This window comes from Gambusia affinis, linkage group LG07 (genome assembly GCF_019740435.1).
Source record: "Gambusia affinis linkage group LG07, SWU_Gaff_1.0, whole genome shotgun sequence".
Classification (NCBI taxonomy): domain Eukaryota; kingdom Metazoa; phylum Chordata; class Actinopteri; order Cyprinodontiformes; family Poeciliidae; genus Gambusia; species Gambusia affinis.
This window is the reverse complement of record NC_057874.1, coordinates 19,331,654-19,343,832: the sequence shown is the minus strand read 5'-3', so window position 1 is coordinate 19,343,832 and position 12,179 is coordinate 19,331,654. Positions and strand designations below refer to the sequence as shown.

Sequence of the window (12,179 nt, the reverse complement as noted above, 5' to 3'; positions counted from 1 at the left end):
ATCGGGTGGTTAAAACATCTGAATTTGAAAATTTGAAGGGGTGAGTATTTGAAAGTGGAGATAAATGGATAAGAAAACAAATCAGATTTAAATCTGGAGGCAAAAATACATACTACCTCTGTTAAGGACCACTGCAGATCAACCACACCCCACAAGAAATACAGGTTTGGAAATGTTCAGATTTTTTCAAACTGGCACAAATCTTTGAAGACAAAACCTTAAAATGTTCTTTAAGGGCAGTCAAAGGAATATTTTGTTTATAAATACTCTTTTTTTATTATTTGTTGTTTCTATTGTTCTGCTTATTTATTTATTCGTTTATTGTATTTAACATGTTTAAAAGTTTAAATGTTTTTCAAGTTTGGGATATATTCTTTATCCTATTGAGAAAAAGATGCAATCAAGGAGAGAAGTGTTATTCACTTCACTTGGAAGCAGCCTGATCAGTTCTTTTCACTCCAATTATCTTTAAGATCTATTTCCTTTTCTTCTTCTTGGATTTATAGTAGATATTCTGTCTCTACGAAATAAACACAAACTAACGTAGAAAACACAGATTATTAATTTATTTGAGGAATTTTTAGCTGTAATCACAAGCCAGACCAGCAGGTGGCGGTGTTTTCAGATGCAAACCAAAGAGTAAGACAACACGGAAACACATGGTAGCCAGCGTTGGGGATCAAACCTCTGGAGCTCTACTGGATGTTTGAGCATTTCTTTTAATACCAGAAATATTGAATCTGTTTGATCGAAAAATACACCGGCTTGTTGTTTTGTTTTTATTTTTATTTTTATTTAAGTTCAGCCCGGATCGCTCACATCATGGTTCGAGCACTACGGTGAGGTTTTTCTAAAGTTGTCTTTTAGTCTTTCATTAATGTTGTCTTCTGCGTCTTAGAAGAAGTTTTAGTATTTTTTCCTGACCAAACAAGCAATGCAGTCTGACTACAGGGAGGAAACTGGACGAAATCGAGCAGAAGAGCTGTGATTTGTGACTGCAGGAGGTCTGAGCTTTTACATATTTCTGTTTTTGCTGTGCAGAGCCAAAAAACAGAAGAGGCCCAAAAATGTGGAGCAGTTTGATGAAGATGACCCCAAAGCCTACAGAAACATGCCAGCTCCTGATAAGGTAGGAGATGCATCGTTAAGCTGTAATGATCAATTTTGAGGCGCAAAATTATGAATATTTGTCTTACAGAGGTGGACAGAGTATCCAAAAATTGTGCTGAAGTACTTTTGTTGCGCTGCTTCAACATATTTTTACTCAAGCAAAAGTAAAAAGTAGCATTACAAGAAATTACTCAAGAGTAAAAAAAGTATTTGGTAAAACTGATCAAATTATCAGTCACTTAATATTTAAAAAATACATAATGAGATTGACCAAAATATGAAAATAATTGGAAATTTTTGGTTTTTAAGGACGTAAATGAAAATAATTTATATAAGTAACAAAAAATAAAGTTAGGCAAAAAAATATTTTTTTTCCAAATCAGTTTATTTCAATAGAAAACTTTTGAAATTTTAGTAAAATCTGCAGGTGTGTGTCTGTGATGAAATGTTAACTTAAAATATTTGTTTGTCTTTTTTTCAGTGGGTAGAAAATCCAGAAATTTTACTCAAGTAAGAATAGCTTTATTATATACTTTATAATAAAAATACTCAAATAAAAGTAAAAAGTACAGGATAGTAAAAATGTTCCTAAAAGTAATTTTTTCAAAAATGTTACTCAAGTTAATCTAATTGAGTAAAAGTAACTGCTGGCTACCCAACTGTGTTTATTAATCTCCACACTGCAACTGGAAGACATTTTAAATTTCCACAATGAAGCACAACAACCAAAAACAATAAATAAAAAGGAAATAAAAACGAGACAAACCGAAACATGAATAAAATCGACGATGAAGTCTATCAAAAAATATGTATTATCAGAATGGAAATGATCGAGTTCATTTAAATTTCTCATTCGATTAATTGATTAATTACTTAATTCAGCAGCATTACTGACCAAAGATTTTCTCTCAAGTGATTAAATTCTTGACGGCACCAGAGGAAAATCTTTATTTTCACCATTTTCTTCTGCTTTATTTTACAGAGGTCATCAGAGTTTTATAAGGACAAGATCGATGAGTTTCACGATGAGAAGATCGCTGTAAGCTCCCTCTGGTGATTTTACCTGTTGGTCAATCATGTTGGAGTTTTTCTTTTCTTCTTACCGCATCTTTTGTTGCGCTGCAGAAACTTCTCGCTCATGGAGTTCAGATGGAGAGCGACGTGGAGGAGCTAGACGATGAGGTTTTGATTTATAAGTTTGTTCTGCTTTTTAAATTTTGATGATAAATGCGCCCCAAACTAAAACTTCCCTGAACGTCCCAGGAGGAGGTGATGGCTCTGGACGAGTCGGAGTCAGAAGAAGAGGAGGAGGAGGAAGAAGAGGAGGCAGAGAAGGAGGGGACAGATATGGAGAGTGATCTGGAGGAGAAAAAGGAAGAAGGTAAAGATTGAAGGAAGGTGTTTTAAGTTGGGTTTTTTAATTTATTTATCATTCTTTCTAAGCAGTTTTTATTATCCTCAGATCTTCCAAATGAGATGGCGTGGGGCACCAAGAAGAAAATGTTCTACGACACGGATTATGTCGCCACTAGTAAATTGTTTTGTTGTTTCCAGTGACGTTAAAGGGCCGATTTGTGACGTTTCGGTGCAGAATTAGGATTTTGATCGTGTTATTGCAGAGGGGAGGTCACAGGAAGAGTTGGACGCTGAGGAGCAGGAGGAGGAAGAAGAAGCCAAAAATATCCAGAAACGTTTAGCCGAAAACCTGAGCGAGGAGGATTATGATTTAAACTTTCTCCAGGTACAGATTATCCCCCCTCATAAACTGTCGATCCCATTCTAGATTAGGTTTCTTAATGAGACTTTATCCTCAAAGGAGTTTGCAGTGGAGAAGGATGAAGACAAAACTGTGGAGAAACAGGAGAAAATTGTGAAGGACTTGAAGCAGATGTCTCAGAAAGAAAAGATGAAACTTTTAAAGAAAGAATCACCAGAGCTGCTTGAGCTCATCCAGGACTTCAAGGCAAAGGTACGACTTATAACCCCTTACATAAAACCTCATGAGCCTTTTATGATCCGACCTCATCTCATGTGTGGTTGACATCTTTGTGTTTGCAGCTCTCTGAGCTGAAGGATGAGCTGGAGCCGATGATGCAGATGGTCAAAAACGGGAAGATCCCTGCAGGACAGGTCAGAACCTGCGTCCAGACGTCACCAGAATCTGTTTTACAACTTGTTGAAATCAGAAGTTTAAATCCAGTGAGATCGGGGCTTCAAAGAACTTTTCCATGCCACCTCCACCAAACGGCGTTCGCTTCTGGGCCAGGACTCACTTTACAAACTCATTATGCTGCAAAATATTTAAAGTAACATCAACTTTTAGATTTTTTCCCCTCACACTTTTATTCACTTTTTAATAATTGCTATATCTCATACCTTCTGATTTTAGTGAGCCAGCAGTTCACGGTTCCTTCGCTCCTTGTCTTGACAGAAGCTGTTAAATGTTGCGCTGCTATTCTAGTTTCACGAGCAAAGCAACCTGATAAATCTGACAGTGAAAAGTAGATTAGATTTTATGCTGAAAAAATTGTTAAAAATTAATAAATATATATATATTTTAATCTTTCCTCAACCTTTCTGAGCTTCCCCTCAGTCAGATCACTTTTTCTGTGAAAATAGCTCTGAAATCCAACTAATTCTCATGTTTACTTCTTTTTTTTTTTTTTTTCGCCTGATGTCTGTAAGTTGGGGTTTTGCTGTGAGAGATTTATTCCTGCACAATGTGTTTCAAGTTGGTTGTAGATTAAAAGCTCAGTTTGTGTGAAACTCATGAGTTTTTACTTGTTTTCCCAAAGTGGGCGGACTACCTGGAGACAAAACAGCAGCTTTACCTCAAGTGAGTCCTGATCAGATTGTCTCCGCGTGTTAAGAGGAAACGCTCTGTGGTTAATGCGTATGTATTTTCTGCTGCAGCTACTGCACCAACATCAGCTTCTACTTGGTGCTGAAAGCAAAACGGATCCCTGCACACAACCACCCTGTGATCGAACGGCTGCTCGCCTACAGAAACGTAAGTCCACATGCTGACGGTGACGCATCAGGCAGCAAACGTTACATTTTGTCAAGTGCCATCATCAAGAAAACATAAAATATACATAAAATATATTTATTGATAAGATCAATCAATCAAAAGCAACTCCAAACAGGTTTTCCTTTAGTCTACATCTACAGGAACTCAGTGTTTCAGCATTTTGCAGGTTTCTGGAAGCTTGTTCCAGATTTGTGGTGTTTAGAAGCTGAATGCTGGTTCTCCATGTCTGGTTCAGCAGAACAGACCAGAACCAGAAGACCTGAGTGGTTAATCCACTCATAACAAACACAACGTCAGAAAAATTCACTTAAAAAAAAAAATCCAAACTGTGGGTGTAAAAACATTAATTCTGGAGGGTTTTCTTTCAGCCTACTTCATGTTGTTGAACAGGTTCTATTCCAGTATTTTATTTACTTCTTATTATTGCAGCTCATCAATGAACTGAGTGCAGTAGATGCTCGTCTGGCCCCAGAGTTTCGCAAACATCTTGCTGGAGATGGGAAAGAGAAAAGCTCAAAGAGAAAAACAGAGGACAAGAAGACCAAAGTACCAAAACAGAAGGTGTCGTATTTCTTCTTTATCAGATGAATCAGATTTTAAAACGGTTGTTGATGTTAAAAGTCAGCATCTGATGCAGGACTCTGGAGAAACTCCACCTGACAGCAGTGACTCGGACTCAGACTTGGACGAAGAGGCAGATCTGCGTTTCTACAAAGAAGTGGAGGAACGGGTGAAACTGAAGAGGAAGCGCAAAAACCCAGAAGCGTGAGTGTGTGAGCCTTTAGTCTGCTGATTATTATGAGACGGAAATGTAAGAAAACTTACATTTGATGCAGGCTGGAGGAAAATGATGATGAGAGGCATGAAGAGCTGGATCCAGATGCCAAAAGAGGAATCACTTATCAGGTACTGAGCATGACCCACATGAAGCGTTTCTATGCTTGAGATGAAAAATCGTACTGATTGCTTTTCTTGTTTTTAAAAACCTGTTTGAAATAAATAAATAAATCAATTCCTAGAACGTGTTCAGGTTTTGTAGTTTCTTTAGACCTGACATTTCTTTATTCCACAACTTTCCCACTTCTTTTTCAAGCACCCCATGTTGTCGCTGTAAAATCCACTCATTGAAAAATGGTAACAAAAATCCAAAGAACATATTAGAAAGCCTTATAAAAACTCAAATATTGTTTTATAGTAGAAATCAGTTTCTTTCACTATAAAACTTAAGAAATTTTGACTAAAACTACAGATGTGTGTTTGTGTCAGGTGAAGTTTAGGTTAAAACCTGTTTGTTCTTCATTTAATTCATTTAATTATAGTGGATAAAGAATCCAGAAATTTACTTTTACTATTTCTTTTACTATTACGCCAAGAACGATGCTTAAGTAAAAATTACAGCGCATTAAAAAAACTCCTAAAAGTACATATTTTCAAAAATGTACTCAAGAAAATGTAACTATTGCCCACCTCTGCTTAGAAACCTATATTTTAGATAAATATTTTTTAAATCTTCTGGCTCTTGCAACTCACTAATAAATGATTATTATAATAGAAAGTGAAACAGCAACGTTTTTTAATGTTGTGGTTTTATTTGTGAATTATCTCAAGTGTCACTGACAACACAGCAGATCAAATATTTCTCATGCATCTTCATGTTTCTACCCTAATCCCGGTTCAGTTCTCAGTGTTTTCTGCTCTGGTGCCTCCACAGATGGCCAAGAACAAGGGGCTGACGCCCAAGAGGAAGAAGATCGACAGGAATCCCAGAGTCAAGCACAGAGAAAAGTTCAGACGGGCCAAAATCCGCAGGAGGGGACAGGTTTGTACCGCACGCAGCGACGCAGGAATCACGTCAGATTATCATCCGTACGGTATTTTTAACCTGCGTTTGTTCTCACCAGGTGCAAAGTGTCCGTAAGGAAGAGACGCGGTACGGAGGCGAGGCGTCTGGGATTCGGGCCGGTGTCAAAAAGAGCACCAAGCTCAAGTAGCCAGCAGCGAGTCCAGAGAGTTGAGTTGTTATTGGTCAGTAATCCTGAAATCACGTGTTTTCTGATGACATTAATAAAGATTCAAACAACGTTAACGATAATGAGCTTGATTTGTTCGTAGAGGAAACTTTTCATGAATTAAACCCGAACAGCAGACTGGGTCAGGGTCACTTCGGTCCAGCGGTTTGCTCAGTTATAAACTTGTTGTGCGCCGTCGTCAGGTTGCTCACTATCCGCTCCTCGATCTCCACGCCCTTCTCCACGTCGCCCTCGGTGACGACCAGCTCATCCCGGGACTCCGGGGTCACGACCACCACGTAACCCCGCCGTGAGTCCAGCACGTTGGCCACCACCGCCTGGTGCCTGTAGGTGTCCAGAGCCCGCCGGGCCCGGTCCAGCAGGATGGTCGGGTCCGTCTCCAGCTTGAAGGATGTGACGAACGCCTGAGGCGCCCAGTCCTTAACGAGCGGCGACAGGATCTTAGGAACCATCTTCATGCTGAGCTGAAGGAAAAACAAAATGATTGTATGAATAATGACAGAGATGGATTCAGTCCTGCATGTTAGAAATTCATGCCAGGAAAATATCAGTAGCAATAAAAGCCTTTTTAAGACTCTAATCCTACTGGCTAAATATTAGCATGTAAAATGTAAGTCAATAAAACTTGCAATATATTAGCAAACACTACTATTGTGATAAAGATATATTGTGAATCCTTAGACGGACTATATTTTTAGTGCATATCTTGATAAGTCTAATGGTGCGTTCACACTGAACTCGTTTTGCGCGTCTGGTTTACATTCAAAGTCTCTGGAGGCGCGTCAGACACGTCAAAACTGATCTAGCTGTTTTCCGTTGCCAAGCTGTTTGTGTCAAACGCTTCGAATCGCACAACGCTAGACAGGCGAAACGCTGATTCTTTTCTGCATGTTTGAGAAATCCTTTAATCTCCATGGCAACCACTCAGCCATGCAAAACTCTTTGGGGGGAGACCTAGTCGCCTTCAAGGACAGAGCTCTTCCACAGAGATGCACTCTGCAGCTGAGCTTACGCCTCACAGGGCAGCCCTCTCCCACTCAGGTAAACGTAAAGATAATTTCATTTATATAGCACATTTTCAGCAACAAGGCAATACAAAGTGCTTTACAGGAATCCAAGGCAACACAGGAAAGCCAATTCGGACACAGAATGTCTTGGGTCGGGTAGATTATAAATTTCAATCTCCCCTAAAGTCTCTCCGATACATCTCAGTTCCCAATTATCCAAATTATTATGACCGTTCCACTGAACCAGGGTGAATCCTGCCGGGTGTGTCTCTGCAGGACAAGAGGGCTCTCCTGTGCTTCTCGTCGAGAAAATTTGATCAGTTGCATTGAGAGACCGGTTGACCAGATCCATAATTTGTAGATTTGGAGGATGTGCAAAGAAAAGCTCTAAAAATAGAGAAAAAGACAAAAGCAGAGCAAGCAGGGCAGGGAGGGAGCAGAGGAAAAAAGCGTCCGCCTTCACCGAGAGCAAGAGGAAAAGTCAGCTCCTTCAGACTAGCCAGCAGCAATTAGCAAACACCTGGTGGAACTGCGCATCTGCTGAGCTCATTATGCAAGCTACTTTTCTAATAACGTTAATAGAGGATCAATGTGATAACTTGCTGAAGTCGGCGTTTCAGAAAGAGCAGGAGCTTCTTAAAGAGACAGAAGCAATTTGAAGGCGTTAAATTAAGAAGTCAAATTTCTTTTAAGTCATATTTGATAAGTTAAAATGGTTACTTCATTGTTCTGTAAAATGATTGGAAAACACATAATGCTCCCCCTTTATTATCCTTAGATACAGTCAGCCTCTTTACTAAAGACCTCTTGTTGTTTAGCCCATGTATGGAGAGCTAAGCTACTTCTTCTTCATGTAACAAACTTTTTGTGATTTCCTGAATCAAATCCACACTGCAGCATGTCCAGAGACACGACTGGGAACAACTACTTTAATTTATTTTTTTAATTTCACGTACCTGAAGAGGTCCGTTAGAAGACTGGATTTTGTGTTCAGGCATCTCTGACGCCGGGATGTAGAAGTCAGAGACGGCTGCAGCCAAGTAGAACATGGCCTTTGACCCTGATTGAAATGAAACATTTGTAAACAAGTTTAAAATGCATGCAAACAGAACCAATAGCTTTAATCGGTAACGCTTTATTTGATGGGTTTGACTCTGTCATGAACATGACATAACAACCTGTCATGAACATGAGCTGAGATTATGTTTCTCCATAATTGTTGTGACAATGTAAAATAATCTGTGAAAAGATTAATACGCTCCACCTTTTCCCTGAGCTGTTATTGCTGCCTGAATAAATGCACCACTCTGGACCAAAAACAACCAAAAGGAGCCAGGAGGAGGGTCTTAACGCTGTCAATCAACATTATGTAATCGCTGCTTAATGTGCTAAAGCAAGAGAAACAACTCACTGTTACAGGAAAACTATTTATCCGCTGTCATCAGTGGCTACTCTAAAATGTCATTGATGGCGGGGAGAGGCTATAGCAGCGCTATGTGAGATTGTGATTGGCAGCATTAAGACCCGCCTCCTGGCTCTGATTGGTTGTTTCTAGGTAGAACTGGGAGAAGGCAGAGGAGCTCAGTTTTTTCACAGATACCAAACTGTCACGACATAGTGACAGTTTCAACAAATATGTACAAGAATATTTTTACAAAATTCTGCAGCTTTAAGGTGGAGGATGATGTAAGTAATTCAGTACCTATAGAGCTGAGTGCCTGTGCCGCTGCTTTCAGTAAATGCAGATACTCTGAAAGAGTGTTGAACTCGATGGGTAGAAGAAGTCCTCCGTCTTTCACTTCGTTGTACCTCTTCAGCACTCTGGCGATGTTTGGAAGCACCTGCTGGTCGACCACCACCTCCGCCGCTACTTCACCGTTTCCCGCCCTGAGCTGCAGGGCGTCCAGCATGTTGACGGTGGAGAACAGGCGTGTGTAGGGGTAGAGAGAGCGGTGCCTGTGCAGGAAAATGACGGCGTAGCCCGAGTCGATGAAGTATTCGGCCGAGGACGCTCCTCGCCTGCCGCTGCTGAAGTTATCCAGAAAGCGGACGGTGCGCGACTCCAGGGGGACTTTGGTGCCGCCTGACGTGATGAGGACCACTCTGCGGCCCACTTCGACGTGACGGGCGGCGAAAGCAGCCATATTCTCCTTGACCTCCTCGACGTGGGAGGGAATGGCAAATTCTTCAGCCAGCTTCCCATCAATGGACAATATTCTGGGTTCGGCCATTATCTGATAAGAGAGAAGAGGCATCAAGAGAGAAGACTGGCTGCTTGTGTCACAGCAGCAGCTTTAATGCTAAACCAGTTTTTTATTATGGATTTGACCTGGAACAACAGAAATGAAACATAATTAAGCTGGCTCAGCATTATGAAGTTGTGATAATTAAATATGAGCTGCGATCTAATTATAACCTCAATCTCTTAGAAATCTGACTTTTTTTTTTTTTTAGAATTTTACTATTTTCATTAAAACTCAGATTTTAGTCTCAGAATTTCACATTTTTCTTCAGAATTGATTTTTTTAACAAGTTTGATTATTTTTGCTAAAGCTTCGGATTTTAAGTTTATAATTAACTTTTTTATTCTCATAATTCTTTTTTATTTTCTTAATATTCTTAACTTAATCTCAGAACACTGACTTTTTCTTCAGAATTTACTTTTTTTTTAATTATTTTTAGATAATTTGATTTTTTTGCTAAGAATTCTGTCTTTAATTTTAAGATTTACTTGTTTTTCTCAAAAAAAAATTTTTTTCTTAGTATACTTATTTTAATCAAAAAATTTTTACTTTTACTTCAGACTTAACTTTTCACTTTTTATTTATTTTTTCTTACCAATGTGGGGCTTTTGCTCAAAAATCTGACTTTAATTTTAGAATTTTACTCTTTTTAATGGGCTGAATTTTGACTTTTGTTTCCTTAAGTTACTTCTTATAATCTCAGAATTATTATTTTTTCTTCAGAATTGAGTTTTATTTATTTTTTGAAGTTAGAATTCTTTTTGTATTCTGACTTTAATTTTAGAATGTACTTTTTTTCCTCAGAATTCTTATTTTTCCTTTATCAAAATTCATTTATTCAGACCAAAAATCCCAATAAGGTCTGGCATCTTTGAATCTATGCACACATTACTGTCCGAGCCCTGTCTACGGATTAAAATCAAAAATTGCAGCAAATAAGTCAGAAATCTTTGGACAAACACACATTTGCACCATAAATATAAAAACAACTGCACGTTTCATCTGTAAATCAGAACTTAAAGATGGACGACGCAAAATATGGAGCTCAGAGGTCACACGGTCAAAGTTGGATTAATATACCGATGACTAGAGAACAATTCCCTTGCAGCTAAAATCAAATATTAACTGTTTTTACCCATCTTAACTGGTAAACTCTTTAGATTGGACTGTCAACAACGAGACGCCATAAATTACTAAATTTTCCTCTGATTTGTACGTAACTGCGACACAATGAAACAACTACAGCAAAGTAGAAATGAAGAGTCATACACACCGATGAAGATGTTTCTCCTGTCACTTCAGGGATGTTTTCGTTCTTCCACAACTTGACCGCTTTACTTCCTGAAATCAACTCAGCTTTGAGATTCTATGGTTTCTAAAAATACAAAGGGGAGCCGTCAGCGCCCCGCAGTGGCAGGAAACGGTACTGCAATGCTGGCGCGTTGCAAATTAGTCATAAATGTAAATGTACAAATATGTTAATTGTTCATAATTGTTCACATCAAATAATTAAATAAATAAAATAATATTAAAATAATAGTAAAAAAATATTCAGTAAAAACTCCAGTAAAGTACTGAGAAATAATTTCATTATATCTGATTTAATTAGTGAAAATGGCGAGGAGTCAAATCCAGGACCTATGAGGCAATCTCAGGCAGAAAAAAAATATAATGTTATATTATGCAATTCTACTATAGTAAAGAAACAAATAGCATCATTACAACTTTAAAAATTCAGACAAAAGAAGGACAGCAAAAACTCTAAATAAATATACAAAAGATTTACAACGATTTCTGACCATGCTAAATGTTTTTCAAACGTTTCATGTGAAATCCTGCCAGAAACAAAGAGGTTGCTTCAAGAAGCATACTGTTCCATTCTAAACACTACCAGACAAGAATTAATCAAAAGTTTAGCCTTCGCACAGAATTTGTAACAGAAAAATAGATTTTTGCTGCTGAATTTATTGTAGTTTGGAACATGGCATGATGCATTTTTAAATCCTTCTAATAATTTACCTGCTTAAATAGTCAACAAGGTTTGATATTTAGACCAGAAAAAGTCTGTAGCTGTCACTGGAAAACTCAACTCATAAATAAAATCAGCTCAGATAAAAAATTGTAAAACTCTTTAATATTCTATTATTCTACAACACTACTTCAAGTTTTTCCAGGGATCACCCTTTGTGGAGTCTCACCTGAACGTCATCTTTAATTTCTCAGAAAATGATGGTCTAACATTTAGATTTTTTAATTTTTAAATTCACATTTGTTAGCACAGTTACTGCACTTGAATTCTTTGTATCTTTCCCTTTTTACTGAACATGAATCACCAGAAAGCAGCACAAAAGATACATGAGGGACAGGCTGTGCTCAGGATAATATTTATTTCAACTGTATCAGTGAATCAGTTAAATAGCTTTTATTCATAATTATGAAAGTAATGAATAAAATCAACAGTTAACCCAGCCAGATGTGAGATCAGTGTGAGAATTGCTGCTTATAATCTATACTGTAAAGGATGGAGAAATGTTCTTCCTATTCTTAAAACGTTCCTCTTCATAAAAGCTCCTGTGAGGATCCTTTCACACAACTCACATTGTTCCTTCTTGGAAAACTTTTTGTAACAATGTTGGATACATTTGCACACAAGCATAAAAAAGACAGATTCGTGGTTTTATATTAAAACCTCACAATGCAGCATTTTCTGCTGGGCCTGTGTGTAGCTGTGCCAAGCTGTGATTTACAACAGAATTGT

The 12,179-nt window shown here is 38.1% G+C and overlaps 2 protein-coding genes across 4 annotated transcripts; one reads left to right on the top strand and one right to left on the bottom strand.

The window, feature by feature from the left end:
• Positions 1-614: 614 nt before the first annotated feature.
• utp3 (UTP3 small subunit processome component) lies at positions 615-6,227 on the top strand. Of its 2 annotated transcripts, XM_044121362.1 has the most exons (16): positions 615-839; positions 1,042-1,129; positions 2,093-2,149; positions 2,236-2,292; positions 2,374-2,491; positions 2,573-2,641; positions 2,730-2,851; positions 2,927-3,079; positions 3,169-3,240; positions 3,906-3,946; positions 4,024-4,120; positions 4,571-4,702; positions 4,779-4,906; positions 4,978-5,047; positions 5,853-5,960; positions 6,043-6,227. In XM_044121362.1, exons 1-16 carry the CDS (start codon positions 823-825, stop codon positions 6,130-6,132), a joined length of 1,419 nt encoding a protein of 472 aa, XP_043977297.1. In that variant the 5' UTR covers positions 615-822; the 3' UTR covers positions 6,133-6,227. The 2 variants fall into 2 exon arrangements, with proteins under 2 accessions (XP_043977297.1, XP_043977296.1); XM_044121361.1 differs by having other exon boundaries at positions 617-839; positions 5,853-6,227.
• Positions 5,707-10,785, bottom strand: ppcs (phosphopantothenoylcysteine synthetase). 2 transcript variants are annotated; one of them, XM_044121364.1, is made up of 4 exons: positions 10,695-10,785; positions 8,881-9,412; positions 8,135-8,238; positions 5,707-6,635 (listed from the first exon to the last, which is right to left on the bottom strand). In XM_044121364.1, the coding sequence occupies exons 2-4, from the start codon at positions 9,407-9,409 to the stop codon at positions 6,300-6,302; spliced, it is 969 nt and encodes a 322-aa protein (XP_043977299.1). In that variant the 5' UTR covers positions 9,410-9,412; positions 10,695-10,785; the 3' UTR covers positions 5,707-6,299. The 2 variants fall into 2 exon arrangements, with proteins under 2 accessions (XP_043977299.1, XP_043977298.1); XM_044121363.1 differs by lacking the exon at positions 10,695-10,785 and having other exon boundaries at positions 5,711-6,635; positions 8,881-9,448.
• Between the last annotated feature and the right edge of the window lie 1,394 nt (positions 10,786-12,179).